Below are 18,059 nucleotides of genomic sequence, written 5' to 3' on the forward strand. Positions count from 1 at the left end.
TTAAGGATCAAGAAATCCGGAATTATTTAGCTGTTCTATAGCGGCAAATGTGCGTGCGCGTTATTGTGCGTCGCTCGGGCGATCTAAAAATAATCTGATCAATCTGGACTAAAGGTCAGAGCCCAAAAGTCTGGTTCGGTCCACTCCGCTCCGGATTTCCACTCCGGGTTTTGGAAGCTCTGCAGACGCATCCTGGATTTGGGAAAAAATGAAAATCCGGAGTTTGAAAATCCCAAATCTCCAACAACAAACATCTGTTTGATCATGAATCGGTTCTGGGTGGATTCGAAACCGAACCCAGAAGAAAGCTCGGGTTTTAAACCCAAAATCTGGACCCCGGTCCTCAGAGATGAATGAAATAAAAGACCACCAGATGTTTCTGCCTCGTTAATATTTAATGAGTCAATCCCGCATCATCTTCACCCCCCAAATAAAATAAAATAAAGAGCAACAGCAACCTAGAAGGAGCTCGGATCAGAGTGGAAGACTTTACAGTTCCAACATCAGCAAATCCAGATGTGGCCAGATGTTGTGGTGCAAAGACACGGACGGGACAACCGGGACCTGAACCGGGTCTCAGGGAATGTTGAGCATCAGCGGCGGCTAACCGGACCCATCGGATCCCGCAGGCGGAGGGGCGGAGTTTTGGATCCGTTTTAGATCCATTAATGCACCTTCTTGGTTTCATCATCAGCGAGAACGAGAGGGCCCGGGTCAGAACCAGAGCACACGGTTCTGACCCGACCTGCTCAGAATGAGCGAACCAGGCCAGGAAAAAACAGGATGTGGTTAGATCCGGTTCCACAGCTCGGATCAGAACATTTGGACAATCAAACCTGGCGGATAAAGTCTAAAATTTCTTCTCCTCAGAATTCTGATTTTTTTTTTAAAAGTCAGTAAAGGTGAAAACTAAAGAACCTGCAGGAGAACATCAACGTTAGAACGGTTCTTTAATACTCCAGAACCTCAGAAGAGTGAACACTGGACAGCTGCTCTCTACAGACACTACTATGGTGGCGTGGCGGCGTTCCCAGGCCGGCGCCGGCGTTCCGTCACTGCGGTTCCTTACAAAAGCTGAGAATCACAATAAATAAAACAAGAGCGTGGAGGCTGGGTTCTTCGGGTTCTTCGGGTTCCTCCGTCACGGAGTCCGCGGGGATGTCCGGAAACGTTCTCAGGAAGGTTCCAGCATTCCCACATTCTTTATTTCATAGTTCTTCGCTGAGATCGGCTCTTTTGGTTTTTATACTGAAGCCTCCTCCTCACCGGAGGCTCCGCCTCCATGTGCCTCAGGCCCCGCCCCCTCGCTCAAGCTCACATCAGTGCTGCTCCTGCGCCAGAAACAAAACCAGGACGTTAGTCCGGACATTCAGGAAGAGCGTCCAAACGCGGTCAAAGACGGTGAAATACCAACTTCACGAGGACCGTCGGTCTCCTGGTGATGGATCCCGTTAGCGGAGTTCGCGCCGCGCACCTGAAAACAAGCGTTAGCCGGATTTAGCCGCAATTATGGCAGCGACGCTACAATGCAGGAACAGTGAACAAATGTTTTAATGCGCTGCAATCAACCGTGTGACGACATTAGCATTGTAAACGCAAAAACAGCTAGCGTGTGTTAGCTTAGCATGAATGGGATGTGAGTGGATCGTCCTTCCGTGTTTATCCAGCCACCCGCCAGCGTTACCGGGCTCTTTTCTGGGTGTCTCCTCATGGCCTGGACCAGCTGGTCCACCTGCTGGTTGTGTTCTAAGGCGTTCCTCAGGGCGTCCTCGGTGCTGAGCAGACGCTGGCGCAGGCGGCTCATCTCCGAATCCAGCGCTGACGGCTCCAACATGGAGTAGCGCCGGTGGTCAGGAGAAGACCTCTCTCGATCCTGGAGGCAGGAAGTGATGCGTTTCGGCTTCTGGTTCGGAGGCACGAACGCGGTCTAAAAGAACAGCGGAGAACAAATGCAGACGCTCACCAGCAGCAGCAGCTTCTCGCGCAGCGTCTTGATGTCGTCCTCGAGCTTCTGCTCCTTCATCTTCCACTCGGCCTTGTGGACGTCTCTGGCCAGGTCTTTCTCCAGCTCCCGCGAGTGGCGCTTGGACTCCATCACCAGCACCCTCAGCTCGTTCAGACTCCTGGTTTCAGAAGAACCAGAAGTTCCATCAGAGCTGCAGAGGTTAGCGTGTTAGCCAGCGTTAGCCAGCGTCTCCGTACCTCTCTTTCTTCAGCAGCTCCTGGCTGATGTGGACCAGCTGCCCAGAGGCATCATGGGACTTCCTGGTCATGGATTCCAGCTCCGCCTCCATGCGTACCTTCTCCTTCGCCAGCGCTTCGGCCTTCTTCTCCCCAGAGCGAACTTTCCCCTCCAGAACTGAGAAGCACAGCGGCGTTGGTGAGGCCTGTCAGAAGGTCAGGTGACCGATGACATCACGGCGTTTACCTGCCAGCTGGGATTTGAGGCCTTCAACCTGAGACGTGAGAGCCGAGACCTCCTTCTCCCGCTTCTGCAACTTCTCCATCGTTTCTGCGACAAGAGAAATGATCAACGAGGGCGGCGGTGACGCGGCCTCCCCGGTGACTCCGCCCCCTCCCTGGTACCGGTAGCCATGACAATACCTTCTACGCTCTGCTTGAGCTTCATCTTCTCCTCTGAGACTTCGTTGTCCTCTATCACCTGGAGAAGAGACGAGCCGTTAGAAGGTCGGCCGCACTCGAAGCCGCTTCCCGATTGGTCGGTTCTCACGTTAGCGTCCTGGGAGCTGTAGCGGTCGGCCTGGACGGCCTGCAGCTGGTTTGCCGTCACCCTCAGCTTCTCTTCCAGTTTCTGGATCTCCTCCTGGCTCTCCCTCTGGGCCTTCTGCAGGGACCCGTAGTCCACCATCTTCTTCTCTGAAAGCTCCAGCTTCTGCCGCAGCTCCGCCTCCACTTGCTCCGCCTCCGCGGCTCTTCGCTCGGCCTTCTGAAGCTTCTCGCTGACCTCCTCCAGGGCTTGGTTCCCGCTCCTGGCCTCTGGTTCGGACCTCCGAGCCTGGTTGGGATCAGCCAGCTGCTCCTTCAGCTCCTGAAGACGAGTGCTGAGGTCTTCTCGTTCTTTGGTCAGCAGGGCCGCTTCAATCTTGTGCTTGGCCTTCAGGTTCTCCATCTCCAGCTGATGTTCCATCTTGAGGGCCTCCAGGGTGGCCTTCAGCTCCTGGGCGTCCGGCTCCTGGCCAGCCGGTGTCGTGGGGCTGCTGTTCAGAGTGACCTTCAGCTCCTCCATGGATCGCTGATGGTCGCTCACCAAAGTTTCAAATTTAGCCTGAGGAGGGAGAAGGTTATCAGAGTAAACCAGGTGGATCTGATGGAATAGTGTTGAGAAGAACCAAGTCTGGCCTAAACTGAGTCTGCAGCCGCCAGCAGGGGGCGGAGGAGATTCTTTTCTTCTCCATCTTTCCCTAAAATCAGGCAGAAGAAGAGCAGATACCTTCCACATGTCCATCATTTCCATGTTTTCCTTGGAGACCTGCTGGATTTTCAGCTTCATCTCACTGATCTCCTGGTTCTTGCTCTCCACCGTCACCTTCAGCGCCTCCACCTCCCGCTGGCTCGCCAGCGCCGTCTCCCGCTGTTCTCCAAGCTCGCCGCTCTCCTTCATCGGCTCACGGCGGACAGACTCCGACTGGGCGTCGGCTCCTCCGAGTCGGGCCTGAAGCTTCTGGATCTCGGCTTTACGGAGGCCGAGCTCCTCCTCCAGCTGGATGATGCGGCTCTGCTCCTCCACTGTGGTTTGCTGCTCAGGAGAGAAGAAGAGTGGTCATGGAAGGTTGGACACGGCCGGCGGAGCAGAACAATTCTGACGTCAGAAGGCGGAAGCAGAGGAGGAAGGCGGAGAACGTCTAAACGTGGCGCCGCGTATGTGGACAGTGACCCGCTCCGGCTCCTCACACCTGAGACCGCGCCGCGTCCCGCACCAGAGCCGAGGACCGCACACCTGCGGGAGCGTCCCGGCCCTCGCGTCCAGCGCGATCTAGGCCACGCCCACAGGAACGCCGCAGCATTCACGCCCTCGTTCCTGCGACACCTCAGGTGGGAAACGGCCCGAAAACGTTTGAACCTTCAACCTTCCTGCTGCGCTGTTCAGCCAATCGGGGGTGGGGGGGGATGGAGACGACATTGCTGCGCAACAGGAAGTAGTGGCGTACGTTACGAGGTCGCAGGTCAGGCGGCGCCAGAGAGGATAACCTAAAGAACCAGGCGACGGTTTGGCGCGTCACTGTCCAAACACCTGCGACGCTCAGAACGTGCAGAGGAGTGAGAGGAGAGGAGTCATTCTCTGGTCATCTACAAGCAGAGCAAACGTTGAGAAGCTAAAAGTCCAAACACTCATGGACGAGTCAGAGAAGAAGAGAAGGAGAGCGAGATCATGTGATCAGTTCAGTCCTCTGGGAGAAGAATCCACCAGAGTTCCTCACTGGTCCCGAAGAGCACGACACACCAGAGAGAAGAGCGAGGATGCAAGGTTAATGTCCTCAAGGTCAAGGACAGGTCGTCAGCACATCAAGATCAAACCCGTTTGCTTTGGTCACCTTGGTTCTCTGACCCCACCTCACGGAACCCGCCTCATTAGAACCTCGTCCCTGTTGGCAGAAGCAGATCTTACTGCAAACGTTCCACAATTTACGCTGCCCTAACCTGGGAATACAAACGTCCTCGTTTTGAGGACGAGCGCCGCAGGAGATTACAGCCCCGACGCCGTCCAGTTGGAGAACTTTTAGTTTTGTTAAATCACACCTGCAGCATCATTTGATACAAATCTTAAATTCAGGTTTACTGAAAAAAACCCGTGAAGATCGTTGAGCGTCTGCACCTTTAGGAGAGAACTGAAGGCATTTTATTCCACTATAGATCTTGTTGAGTGATCAATAATGAAGATCAGTACCTCCAGGTCTCCTTTGGTGATGGATTCCTCCTCCACTCTGAACTGCAGATCCTCCACTTTCCTGGAGAACAGTGCAGTGCCATGAGTGAACGCCAGGGGGCGACAACACACCCAAGGCGATCTTTAAAGTTTCACTGTGATGTCACGCGCACCTTTTCTCCTCTTCCAGCTGATTGGCCAGTTCCTGCTTGTCTTTCTGAGCGCTGGCCAACACACCTCGGACCTGCAGGAGGTTGTTCTCGTTCTCTGCGACGTACTGTGGAGGACACACGCGTTTACATTTAGGACACCGCCGCTCACGCCGTCACGTCCTCTCTGTTTCACCTGTACGTGCTGCGTCTTCAGGACGCTCAGGTCCTTCTCCACCTCCACGATGCGGCTGGTGGCCTTGGCCATCTCGGCCCGCTCCAGGTCGCGCTCGACCAGCAGCTGCTCGATGTGTTGCTGCTTCTCCTTCAGGGCTTCCTGCAGCGCCGTGGTGCCAGAGATCTTACGAGCGTAGCGTGACGACGTCTCCGTCAGCTGAGAAGAAGAAACGTCAAACGTGATTATTTCTTGTTGATGTGGAGGTGATTCCACGGTCAGACATATTTAAAGATCCAGCCTAAACGTGATCTGCCCTGTCCACACATAACAGGCGCATCACTCGTCTTTGGCCACTAGATGGCGGCATTTGAGAGCTTTCCTCTGATCTGCGGCGTCTCCTCTTTGATTTAATGACAGAATCAAGAAATAAATGTTGGCAGGCGGGTAGTGTTTCAGGAATATTACGTACTCGTACGTCATCTGTACGTCTCTTTGTGTTTTGTATGGAGAACTGCCTTTGTTTGGTTTAAAAGAAGAAGAAACAACATTCAGGGTTCATAATTGTTGCTGAGGAACAAAAGCTCTCTCACCAGGCCGGCTCGGCTCGGCCGCCCGCTCACGGAGGACGCCACCGAGCTGACGGAGCTGATGGACGAGCTGCTGGGGCTGTGGGCCAGCGACGACACCCCCATGGCCATCCTCTTGCTCTTCTTGGCCTTGGCCGGGCTGGTGGAGGGGAAGCCGATGCGGATCACCTTGTGGACGGGAGCGAACAGGCCGAACTTGGGAAGACACTGAAAGTATCTGAGAGAGACGGCGAGGAAAAGCTGAGGCTCATCGAGGTCGGCAACGGCTCCGGGAGGTCGTCCTGGAGCGGGAGTCCTCACAAAGGTGGAAAAACAGGCGTGTGTTTACCTGGTCCCAGCGACCGCCCCGTCGTTCTTGCCCAGCGGCTCGTCCAGCTCCACGCCGCACCACTCCCCCTTGGCGAAGTCGGTCTCCCCTATGTAGCGTATGACTCCCATCTTGGAGCCGCCGACCTGAACACACACACACACACACACACTCGTGTTTCAGTTTACTGGGGAAATTTTAGTCAGATTAAAACATTCAGATTAAAAATGGGATCAAAAGTCCGTCTGGAGCTCAGGTTCATTAACGTGAGGAGAGACTTTAATCTCCTTTGATCCGCAGATGTTTGGGCTCCGTCCCATCTTCCTCGGAGGCAGAAACGGCGTTCCGGCTGGCTGGATGACGCCGGTCCGGACTGAAATAATGACCTCACGGACAGCAGCTGATCCACTTGGCACCAGTGGCTCCAGTGGAACCAGTGGAACCAGTGGCTCCGCTGTGCTGAACAGAACTTCAAGAATGACATCGTGTATATGAGGGGAAGATCCTGATGGATCTGAGGTGAAGGTTTGTCCCAGAACGGCGCCCCCTGTCTGCCACCCGCTGAACCAGCTCTCAGGATCCTTCACACTATGATCCACAGGAGATCTGCTTTCACAGCAGATCCAAACGCCATCAGCTCTCTGATTACCGCCTCCGGTTGCACGCCAGGGCGGAGGCGGGTTTCCACGCCGCCAGGTCAAAGGCGTGCCGAGGTCAAACAAGCGTCCTCTGAGAACCTCCTCTTGCTCGCCAACGCTCTCCCGAGGGCGCCGTTCTTCCGTGCGTGACCGTACAGCCAACGTACAGACGGGACGGCGTTTCCTCCGGAGGCGCCGCCAGCAGGAGCGCAGATGGATCACAGGGACTCGGCTTTTGGAAACAGATCAATGTGTCAGCGACGGCGTCTCGGCTCTTAAGTGCTGAAAGTGACCCAGAGTGATTTTATTGACCCTCCAGGAGGATCTGATGTAACCGTCCCCGGCGTCCGTCAGTAATGGACAGAAACGTGACCCTCGGCGGGAGATTGGCGGACAAAAACGGTGACGCTGGACATTCAGGGTGAAGGTAAAATCATCCCGTGTGCCGAAGATTAAAGCTTCTACGTGATTATCTGGGGACGCTGCCGGCTAAACTGCGGCGCTGTCGCGTTCCAACCTCGGGAGCATCGTTAGCTAACGCTAACAGCTTAGCTCAATGGCGGGAAGCGCCTGTAACTTCGAGGCCGGTGGCGACGTCATGCCGGCGTGTTCGTTCTACGTTGATCCCGGAGATTTTGGGCTGTTCGACTCACCAGAACTCGATCTCCAACACGAAGGTCTTTGTCGCCACCCTTCTTCACCGAGCCGCTGTCGGACATGTTGGACCCCGACTCGTTTCCCGTCTTCACCGCGCTGTTCAGCAGACCCTCTCTGAGGGGCACCACCACCCGTTGGCCGGGGGGGACGCCGCCGCCGCCGCCCTGTTGAGCCTGATTCTGAACCGACAATGATTCCGTGGACTGGCTGTCGCTCCCCTCGCCGATGGGCTGCCGGGTGAGCTTGGAGGGCCGGGTGAAGATGCCCTGGAGGGGCTGGCACTCAAAGTAGCGCACTCCTCCCACTGAGCCGTCATTTTTGCCAACTAGGTCGTTGAGTATCACCCCCGCCCACTGTCCAGGGGCGAACTGGGTCTCCCCCAGGTACGCTATAACCCCCGGTTTGACGCCGTTGACCCAGACCTGCTCGCCGACGGCGTAATCCCCTAAAATGTCGTCGCCCTCTTCGGAGAGTTTGGTGGGAGTTGTGGGTTTGAGGGGACAACCTGCAGAAACACACACACACATAAATAAATAAATAACGGTGGGGAAAAAGTCTCATCAGTTCATCACGTCCATTCCTCTTCATCTGGGTCAGAGACGGGCCGGCGATCACGCCGCCTGTGAAGGTGCCCGTTAGCCCGATAGATGATCTTTGTTTTCCTCCACCGCCGCGGCCTCTAAACGGAGCAGGCAGCATTAGCATGCGGTCTGCTGCACCGTGCTGCCAGCAAAAGCCTGCGTTTGTGTGCGGGGACGGCGGATGCCAGGATCGGCTCGCCGACACCCTCGGAGAGCGCCCGGGGCGCCGCAGGCCTCATTGGTCGGACTTTCTGCCTCAATTGCTGCCATATGCTGCCATGTGAGACGCGTTTGGCAGCAAATGCCGCTTCAGAAGGGGCTTTTCAAGAGAAAACTGCTCATTTTTGGGGCCCTCGCAGATGAGGTTTTGGAATAAATGTGAGTTTTTCCGTAGGACGCAGCCTCATCGGCGGTGGCTGAACTGTTTGCGCTGGCTAAAGCTAATTACGCTAACTGTCAGGTTCCACCGGCGTGCGTTTTCACCGAGAGTAAAAACTTTTATTTTGAAATGAAAACTGGAACTGATTTGATCCCTGCCAACTTATCGGAAGAGGAAGTGGTCGCATCGGTCAGTCAAAAAGCTATTGATAATCATAACAGGAGTAAACGGGTCACTGGTTAACTCCGGGGTGCGCTGTCATGGTGCATTAGCATCGCGGGTAACCTTGTCTGGCTCTGACCTGTTTGCGATGCTCCCTGCAGCTGGATGCACAGCTGTATCATTACTTCCACCCACAGCAGCAGTAATGCAGATGTAGCCCAGAACAATTACGCTAACGAGACGTCTGAAGCTGATTTGACTCTGGTTTAAGGGTGTCATGCAGTACCTAGAATCGCCACCGGGGGTGGAAGGCTTATCTGGGTTAGTTTTAAACTGTGCCAGCGTCTGATGTAGCTGGAGGAGCCTCTCCGGTTTGATAAATGTCTCGTTTGAACTATTTCAGTGCTTTGTGCTTATTTTTAACCGCAATCCATATTTTCTGATACGCGGCTACAGGAGCGGCTACAGGAGCGGCGAGCTCAGACACAAAACAAGCGTCGTTTTGTGCAGAGCGCCGCCTCAGCCGCAGCAACTTGTGATCCTGGCCGGTGGACGCGGGGAGGTATTTTAAAAAAAAACCTGAACCGACCCATGATTTGGGTTGCCGGGGCAACGGTCGAGCGAGGGGAACACGCAACCCTTACTTGGACTATTGTGCACGGACACCTCCCACCACCATCTGAATCCCACCATTCATCAGGGCTGCACAATGAGGCCTCCAGAGCTGCCCCCCCCCCCAGCTCACCCCGTCACCCCTCGTCTCACCCCTCGTCTCACCCCTCGTCTCTCCGTTTGGACTGTTCATTCATGATGTTCGCAGGGTCCATCGTGAGGCTGATTCTGTGTCTCTGAACAACAGAGGGACGTTTTTAAAAGATCACGATCCAGGTAAAGATCCCCCCCAGGCGGCAGGACAGCTGTGATTACATCAACGTTCTGCATGCACTTACAGATCTTCCCATGCTAAGTTCTGTTAGCACAGCTGCAGTTAGCCTCGTATTAGCTCAGCAAAGACAGTATTAAAGTCAGAAACTCTGAGGCAGCAACACAGTGGGACCAGACGGGAGTTAGAAGAAGCTTCCAGCAGCTTCTTCTAACTGGCTCCTTGTTGTTTTCACTCCTTTAATTCACTAAACTCTACCAAGCTCCAGACACGGAGGCCTCCCACCACCAGCCTTCCAGCCAAAACCAACAACCAGGAGCCCGAGGTCAGGCTCTGAGGTCAGGAGGCCGTTCAGATGAAAATAACCCTCTGGAGAAGCCGGTTCCTCCCTCGGTCGGCTGCTTTACGCAGCGAGCGGAGAAAACCAGGTTAAATTCTGAGTTTGTTTGTGGATCGGAGCAAAAAAAAAAAGGGACGAGGGTTGGGAAAATAATCCCGCCGGTCAGAGGAACCAGGAAGCAAAAGTGAGCGTCATCGCTGTGGATCTCCAAACAGGATGTGAGTGGATGACCTCATAAATCAGCAGGGAAGAGCAACAAACACGCATTCCCACAGGCCCACGAGCAACCGGAGGAGATCAACTGTTAATCTGCTGAGCAGAGCAGTTCAGGATCATTTCAGAATCTGCAGCGTCACAGGTGGAGAGAAAAAAAGAGCTTCTGCTCAGATTAAAGGGGGGGGGGCGATCCAGCGGGAGGATGCAGTGAAATGTGGCTGCTGACGGCGCCTCTCAGGTCCAGTAACGGAAACACTTCCTGCGTTCCGGCTCTCCCCCGTTGCTCCTGTCAAATTCCTCCCTGGACGTGAACCATGACACACTTCAGCTGCCTCAGATAAAAGCCTCCACGGACACTCTGATGCTAACAGGCCTCCATTCTTCTGCTGTAATTCAGCAGAACTAACGAGGTCGAGGCCGTCACGTGGAGTCGGACCAGCAAACAGCTGTGAGTCATTTAAGAGGTGTTCACGCTGGCGCGCTTTAGCTAACGGCGGGATTCCCGGTAGCTTGACCGGGAAGTTTCTGCCCTTTTCCACCCTTCTCACAAGGATCGGAGATGAAAACGCTGAGTCACGCATGCGCTCACCAATCTCACCACTTCCTGTTTAATCTCCAAAGGCAGACGCCTGATAGCGAGGAGTCGGAGCGCCGCCGCATCGCTTTTCACACTACAGCCAGTCGTCCTCGGGCGGCCGCTAGCATTAGCAGTTATCAACTTCCTGTTTACGTCCCGACAGCAACACTAGATCAGAGCTCATATCAGTGAAATTCACTGATTTCTTCGTATAAACAACAACGGGGTCTAAACTGATTTCAGCCTGTTAAAGGCAGGGTGTTGGGTTTTTTTTTAAACCGCTGCCGCTATGCAGATAGAAGAGCACACGTCTTAACACACGTCTAAGCGCGGTGGTAGTGGTGCAACAATGCTAACGCAATCCCCTGTGCGTGCCGCAACAGGAACCCTCGTTAGCGCACCAAGAGGCATCTTTGTTTTTTCAGATGCTAACTGGTCGTAGCGGAGACGTCCTGCGTAACTAGACACAGCTGCGTTCTCCTGAGTCACCAACACAAACGGAAGAAACCACCTCCGCTGAGGACACGGAACAAACCAGTCACATTAGCTCCTCGGGTCCTTACTGTCTTTAGGGACGACGGGGCTGGACGTTCCACCAGCGGAGGTTCTCCCCATCGGGCTGGAATGTTTGGGCCCCCGGCCGGGGATTTTCAGTCCACTGGACTTCAGCATGTTTTTTTCTACAGTAGCAGGACGGAGGAGGTCGGAGCCCAGGGCCAGCGGAAGATCACAGATCACAGACTAGACGTGGAGGAGGTGGCTCCCGATCTCCATGTTCATCTAATGGAGGGATAAAAGCAGGATATTAAAGGATGACAGATCAATAACGCGTATGATCGCAGCCCGTCCTGTGATGTTCCTCCACCGGAGGACTTTAACCTCGACATGAAATCACCCATATTTTACCAAACTGTTGAACCTTCACTGATAATTCCTCAGCTGAAATCATCTTCACAAGGTTAAAAGTCGTTGCTAAATGCTAACAACTCCTCCGCTCAAGTGAGTAACTGTCGTCAGCTTGCTTAAATATTTAAATACGTTGACATCCAATAAGATGATAAATACGTGCACAGGTCTTCACATCGTGGTGGACTACATACACAAACTATCGCCCCCTGCTGGTGTGGAGTAGCACTGTCCTGGTTTTCAGTGTCTCTGATGTCCTCAGGTGAGGCTAAACCTCCAAACCAAGTAAACCAGCCATGTTGATCTGGAAACTGTTTAAAAAAGGGTCGTTTTTTTCCGTTGTCTCTCTCCTACGTAGCCGGATTCAACTGGGAACGTTGCTGTAAACAGATCCCATAATGACCCTGAGAGTAGGAGGACAGAGCGGAGACGGAGGCCACGTCACGCGTTTGTACGTCACCTGCTGGTCAGGGAAATTACAGAGTTCAACCAGCAACAAGGAAACCTTAAGGAGTAGAAAGGTGTCATAAAGCAGCTGGATTTCTTCCTGGTGAACAGTTGGACGCTATTTAACGTCCCAAACTCTTCTTCTCTTGTCATTTACATTAATGTGGCTCCCAAAAATCTCTCGAACTTTAAAGATCAAAGTGAAACTGGAGCATTTAAGTGCGAAATCGGATCTTGTTGCCTTAAGTGTTACTGAAGGTTCAGGACTGGGTAGAAGAAGACCAACATCTGGACAGGAAGCTCTAGAAGTGTGTCATTAACACAGCTGCAGCGAGTTCACCTCATTTCAGCTGGTTAATGGAGAAAATCATGACAAGGCAACACAGACTGTCAAAGTGGAGCCTGGCCTACAAAACCGTGGCCCCAAACCACCCACAAGACACAATTCCGCTCATGCATTCAATAACCAGCACATCTGTCTGGGGCTTTGGAACCGCTGGATTACGCGAACGGGCCGATTTCAGCCACAATCTGCACAGCAAAAGGAGAAGAAATAAATCAAATAGGGTTTTAGCTGCAACAGCAGGTCGACGGGGATGATTTCCCCGCAGCTGAAGTGAGAAATCAGGCCTGAGAATCCAGTCTCGGCTCTTTCTTCTGTCCGTTTTTGTCGTTTCTGTCAGTATTTTTCCAGAAAAGCGGCTGAAATGACGAGAAACGCGCAGCTCAGACAGAAGCAGCCGGTTTGGTCCATTGTTGTAGTGACTGCGGCAGCGTGGCTCCACACTCGCCGTCCTCCCCTCCAAACCCCCATAAAACCCCAAATATTCAACAATCAATGAGCGATACTCACGCAAAATCACCGCCGCCCGAGGGGTGTCCGACAGCCGGCCAAGTTTGCGTCTGTCGGCGGAGAGCAGGGCGGTTGTCGGCTGCCACTCCCTGGATGCAAATATGGATGCTGAGCAGAAGCTGGGAGGCAGAGTCAGCAGCAGCAGCGTGGATCCGGGAGGAGGATGGCAACAACCGGCGCCGGCTAACTGTTAGCCTGCCGGGTCATTTACAGGAAGATAACCGGAGCAGCTGCGACGCGGACGCAGAGAGTCCGAACAGAAGCGCCGACGGCGGCAGACTGGGTCCGACGCGGAACTGCCGCGCATAAGAAACTGCGTTTTTGGGTTAAAAGAGGCGGAAGATCGAGCTCGGCGCTGTCGGTGTTGCACCGCAGACAGCAGTGTGGTTGTCGGGTAAGCTCAGCCTCCCCGTGACTCAACCCACCGGCGAGACTGAACAAAGGGGTCGGGACGCAGCCTCCAGGGGCACCGACGAGAGACAACGAGCCTCTCCCAGCGGCGGACTCCCACCAAACTTCATCGGATTTAGGTTTTACTGAGAGTTTTAGCCAACACGCTGACCTTTCTCACCGGGGCTCAAAAACATTTACGATACATTTGGGAAGCTTTTACCTTCGGCACCAGTAGTTAAATTAACAAACGTATTTTAAACATTAAAACGCCATTTAACACTAAAGTGAACTCACTGCAGGGAAAAGCCTCCAACAGAGAAATTAAGGAGGAAAATGGGCATTATTGGAAGGACATTTTAATTTTTACATAGCCGAATGGATGAAAAAAGGCAGCCAATGTTTTAAATTACCAATAAATTAATATAAATTGTATTTAATATAAAAAAGTTTTTGAAATATTTTAAAATATATACATTCTAGAATGGAGAGCTTTTAAATCAAACGAGTTTTAATCTACAGCAGACTGAGAGGACCAAAATTAATCAATTATGTTTTTATTCAACGAAGATATCTAGCGTCCATATTTTCCGAGTTTCCGGTTTGTTGACGGACCGGTCGCCTCGTGTGAGACCGGACGAGTCCCAGTTTACTGTAACTAGCACGAAAGTGATGCATTCAGGGACCAACTAGAGTCTAGGAAATACAACTGGTCCAGTAAATGTCAAGTTTCCAGATAAACTTAAACGCACATAAAGCGTCGCTCTACACCTCGTGGCTATAAATATACGGGCTACATTTGACGTGAGCTAAGCTAAGCGAAGCTAGCAGACATCCCGAAACACACAAATATCAGGTCAACAACTGCATCAGAGCTGTCAGAATCACTAGAGTTGTTTTGTCAGCACTTTAGGTTTAGTTTAAAAACTGACTTTGGTACAGTTGATGCACAAACAGGGAAAAAATGGCGTCACACCAGTCAGGTCCAGTTTGAGTGCTGGGACATGTGGGCACCACAGGAAGAACATGATTTGTTTTGAATAATATTTATGATCATAGCTGAACAACTGGCCTCCACTTTTTAAATGTTTATCTTTCCGCTTCCCATAACAAAAATCCCCAACAAAGACCAGTTTTTATGTTACAGGGTGCAATTATACGTCCTTGACGCGGGGGGTCGCTGTACTCTCAGAAATGAATAATTGACGTCCGACCAGTTGATGTAACCGGTTAACTTGATACAAATGCGCATTTTAGAAACAACCCCCCCCCCCCCCGCCATCAAAAAATACACAAGATCAAATAACTTTATTCAAACTCTCTAAAGTTTCTTTATTAGGATTCAAATCACTTATTAAATGTCTTCTGAAGACGCGTCAGCTCGCCTCTGTACTGCCACCTATCGACAAAGATGAGAATCACACCTTCCTTAGAGCCCCAGATTAAACTTTTGATTTTATTATTCAGAAACCAACAAAAAAAAAGCTTCAGTTGTTTCAGATGGTTTGATTTAATAATTCATTTGTTTCTGTAATAATTAAACACGAAGCAGCCGATCCACATGTAGGTTGTTTTTGGTCTCCTGTCTATCAGCAGATGCAGAATTACAGCAACTTCGTTGCCTGGAACAGTTGACCGCTGATCAGATGCTTCCTGTCACACTTCCGAAGCTTTTCCTTTCCTTTCTGTCCAGATTAGTCCAAATGTCCACGTACTGCTGGCCTTGTGGTGCGCCGGCGGGTCTGTGCCGGCCTGACCCAGTGGATAAAGGCTCAGTGTGGAATTTAATAATGGCTCACTGTTTCTGGGAACGTGGACGTTGCCCTCTCACTTCACTTCTCGTTTGGAAAATGGCCGGATTACATCATAATCCCATTATGGAGCTGGCGCTGCTGGGTGGAAGGTTTTAGGAACCGCAGGCCGCTGGTTTGGGAGCACAAGCGGCGGAACACGACGGACACCCACAGAGACACCCTGGGAGGCTGTGATGACACCAGGGGGCGGGGCTACCTGCAGTCACGTGGTATGTGTTTGTGGTTTGGCGTTTGTATGGACGGGGTCAGGTTTTCAAGATAGGACGTGATGACAGTGCGAAGCCATCGTGTTTACTGTCAAACGTGGCCTTTGACCCGGGTTCTGAGAGCAGGTCAGGTGGAACGTCAGTGGTTCTGATGTTCTGGTTCCAGCTCTGCATAATCAGAATTGAAGGTTCTGTTGTTCCATCTCCTCTACATCAGTTATTTAAGCAACACTGACTTGAACGTCGTTACTCTCTGAAAACCCGAAACATAGAAAAATGGAATGGATCAGAACTAGGATGAAGTTTAGAAATCCCAAGCTGTTTTTGGCTGTTTCCACCCAAATCTCAGGTCTCAGTTTAGACGCCAGCAAAACGTTTTGGTGAAATCTGGGTTGTGAAAGGAAAAAAAAAACCTCAGAACTCTTTTCTTTCCTGATTGGTTCTTCGGGCCGCTTTAATTAAATCACCAAGAAAGGGGATTTTTCAGGATTGCTTCACACTTGAGCAGCACCATGAAAGGAAAGCTGCTGTTTGGGGCCCTTTGTATTCAAACGACACTTCCTGAATTAAACATTTTCACTCCAAATAATAACAACAATGCTGAAATATTCATGCTCTTCCTCCGCCCAGCGTTTGCTCTTTGCAGGATTCTGCTGCTGTTTCGGGGGGAAATGACCGACGAGACAATGATTAACCTGCTGGACGATGCACACGCGCCTGACGGCGTCGCTCTCAACGCGGGCAGGATCCTGGACTAGAACCTGTCAGAACAAACCCGGAGCAGCTCTCATCTCCAACAGCCTGATGAAGATTTCGGAGCGTCAGAGGAGTTCTGGAGAAGCTGACGTCTGAGGACGCGGATTCAGACAAAACACGAGGAAAACGTTCCTGAGCCAGAACCGTTGTGGCGAAGCAGCTGAGTGGAACCACGCTGGTGTCGTCGCTACAGTTTCTCCACCTCCACCTCACAACTTCACCCTCAGGTGAGGCACAAAGGTGTTTCTGAGGTTCTTACAGATGCGTTACGTTAACCCTTCACTCACCATCTGCTGCGCTGCACTTCGGAATGATCTCTTTGAAGTTTAAGAAATCAAAGAGCTGCTTTTCCATGTTAGTCGTTAGGGTTTCACATTTAAAATTAAAACGGACCTAAACTGGAATTCTGGGATACAACCTGGCGACATCAAAGCTCAGATGATGCCAGCCTGAAGGAAGCTGACCATTTACCTGCACTCCCCTCCCAGCAGTTGCCATGGCATCAGCAGCTCTGGAGCTGATGGGATTCTTCCTGGGTCTGTTCGGGCTGCTGGGAACGATGGTCTCCACCGTGCTGCCCTACTGGCAGATCTCTGCCCACATCGGCTCCAACATCGTGACGGCGGTGGGCAACATGAGGGGCCTGTGGATGGAGTGTGTGTACCAGAGCACCGGCGCCTTCCAGTGCGAGACCTACAACTCCATGCTGGCCCTGCCCTCCGACATGCAGGCTTCCAGGGCGCTTATGGTCATCTCGCTGGTGCTGTCCATCCTCGCCATCGCTCTGGCTGTCCTGGGGATGCAGTGCACCGTCTGCCTGGAGGGTTTGGGCGCAGTGAAGGGTCGCGTGGCTGGCGTCGGCGGGGGCTTATTCCTCACTGCGGGCTTCCTGTCGCTTATACCGGTGGCGTGGACCACTCACGAGGTGGTCCAGACCTTCTACCGGCCGGACTTACCCTCCAGCCTGAAGTTTGAGCTGGGGGAGTGTCTGTACGTCGGCCTGGCGTCGTCACTCATGTCCATGCTGGGAGGAGGGATGCTGTGCGTGTCCTGCTCTGAGGAGAACGACGGCAGGCGGCGGAACGGCCGCGGGTATCCGTACCCGGTGGGGGCTAACGTACGGACCACATCGCAGACCTACCGGAACCCCACCCTGCAGGTAGGAGGCATCGGCGCCGCCAACAGGGGCCGCGCGGTGGTCCGCACTATCAGCGACAGCTCCCACCCCAGTCTCCATGGAAACCAAGGAGGCAAGAAGCCTGCAGCGGCAGGATATGACATCACAGGATACGTCTGAGACTTTTACACGTGAAACTAGTTTGTATGCAAATAATCTTTATTCAACCCAAAGTTGACACCATTTGTTTGACGTAAAGACATAAAGAGAGAAAAGTGAGGACAAAACCCTGACGGAGGACACGTCAGCGCGGAACCGTCCACGGGAGAACATCAGCACCCGGAGAACGCCATGGTTCAGAATCATCCGGCGATGGGAAAACCGCTACGACGGGTATTACGACGTTTGTCGACCAGCTTCGATTGATTCAAAGGAAGAAAGTTCGGAGGAAAATGAAAGAACTTGATTCTCAACTGTTCCTGTAAATACCTTTTTGGAATCAGAAAAACCAAACGATTCTTCAGAAATGTGTGAAAAATCAAGAGCAGATTAAAGAAACGTGTTTAATATGATTATATTGTGTTTAAAACATAGAAATTCAGATGTCAGCGTTCCTGACTGGATTCAGATCCTGTTTTCATGTTAAATCCTGAATTTAGTGTTTGTTTTTATTCTTATTGGACTAAAATCATCAGATGGGCTCAAAACAAATTAAAACAGAAGGAAAAACGCCTTTTAATTAGGTGATTTTCATTTACAGTTTGTATCAGGGGGAAAACGAGGAAGTAAGTTTGTTTTCTCAGATTCTTTACATTAAATTCTTTGTTGGTAACATTGACGCTGATTTTTTTCTCCACATTTCTTTGCTCTTTAATTTGATTTCAAGGGATATTTCAACTCTAATTGATGGAACAATTGTGTGAATTCCAGACAATAAACACTAAAGTAGACATTTTTTATGATGCTGGTGAGAAAACCAGGTCAAAAATAATCTTCTATGAGGAGACTGGAGAGTTCAGAGTCCTGAACCG

At 51.9% G+C, this 18,059-nt stretch overlaps 2 protein-coding genes across 8 annotated transcripts; one reads left to right on the forward strand and one right to left on the reverse strand.

Annotated features, from left to right (window-relative positions):
• Window positions 1-376: 376 nt before the first annotated feature.
• Window positions 377-12,887, reverse strand: clip2 (CAP-GLY domain containing linker protein 2). Of its 3 annotated transcripts, none has more exons than XM_057053439.1 (18): window positions 12,746-12,887; window positions 11,103-11,319; window positions 7,398-7,906; window positions 6,128-6,252; window positions 5,803-6,016; window positions 5,231-5,428; window positions 5,059-5,162; window positions 4,907-4,967; window positions 4,554-4,604; window positions 3,452-3,757; window positions 2,732-3,286; window positions 2,605-2,662; window positions 2,429-2,512; window positions 2,203-2,359; window positions 1,964-2,123; window positions 1,685-1,873; window positions 1,415-1,474; window positions 377-1,331 (listed from the first exon to the last, which is right to left on the reverse strand). In XM_057053439.1, the coding sequence occupies exons 2-18, from the start codon at window positions 11,209-11,211 to the stop codon at window positions 1,320-1,322; spliced, it is 2,952 nt and encodes a 983-aa protein (XP_056909419.1). In that variant the 5' UTR covers window positions 11,212-11,319; window positions 12,746-12,887; the 3' UTR covers window positions 377-1,319. The 3 variants fall into 3 exon arrangements, with proteins under 3 accessions (XP_056909419.1, XP_056909418.1, XP_056909420.1); XM_057053438.1 differs by having other exon boundaries at window positions 1,411-1,474; XM_057053440.1 differs by lacking the exon at window positions 4,554-4,604 and having other exon boundaries at window positions 1,411-1,474.
• A 115-nt stretch (window positions 12,888-13,002) lies between these two features.
• On the forward strand, window positions 13,003-17,860 carry cldn2 (claudin 2). Of its 5 annotated transcripts, none has more exons than XM_057053448.1 (3): window positions 13,003-13,139; window positions 14,829-16,138; window positions 16,400-17,860. In XM_057053448.1, exon 3 carries the CDS (start codon window positions 16,408-16,410, stop codon window positions 17,206-17,208), a length of 801 nt encoding a protein of 266 aa, XP_056909428.1. In that variant the 5' UTR covers window positions 13,003-13,139; window positions 14,829-16,138; window positions 16,400-16,407; the 3' UTR covers window positions 17,209-17,860. The 5 variants fall into 5 exon arrangements, with proteins under 5 accessions (XP_056909428.1, XP_056909426.1, XP_056909423.1 ...); XM_057053446.1 differs by having other exon boundaries at window positions 13,137-13,275; XM_057053443.1 differs by lacking the exon at window positions 13,003-13,139 and having other exon boundaries at window positions 13,401-15,158; window positions 15,786-16,138.
• The last annotated feature ends 199 nt before the right edge of the window (window positions 17,861-18,059 follow it).

This window comes from Takifugu flavidus, chromosome 14 (genome assembly GCF_003711565.1).
Source record: "Takifugu flavidus isolate HTHZ2018 chromosome 14, ASM371156v2, whole genome shotgun sequence".
NCBI classification, from domain to species: domain Eukaryota; kingdom Metazoa; phylum Chordata; class Actinopteri; order Tetraodontiformes; family Tetraodontidae; genus Takifugu; species Takifugu flavidus.

What these genes read in the sequence shown, in the direction of transcription:
- cldn2 (XM_057053448.1), top strand. Translation starts at nt 16,408, where the DNA reads ATGGCATCAGCAGCTCTGGAGCTGATGGGATTCTTCCTGGGTCTGTTC.
- clip2 (XM_057053438.1), bottom strand. Translation starts at nt 11,211, where the DNA reads ATGCTGAAGTCCAGTGGACTGAAAATCCCCGGCCGGGGGCCCAAACAT. An exon ending in CCCCGTCGTCCCTAAAGACA is followed by an intron (nt 7,907 to 11,102) that starts GTAAGGACCCGA and finishes GTGTTTCTGCAG; the next exon opens with GTTGTCCCCTCAAACCCACA. An exon ending in TCACCAAAGGAGACCTGGAG is followed by an intron (nt 4,605 to 4,906) that starts GTACTGATCTTC and finishes TTCTGCCAACAG; the next exon opens with GGACGAGGTTCTAATGAGGC.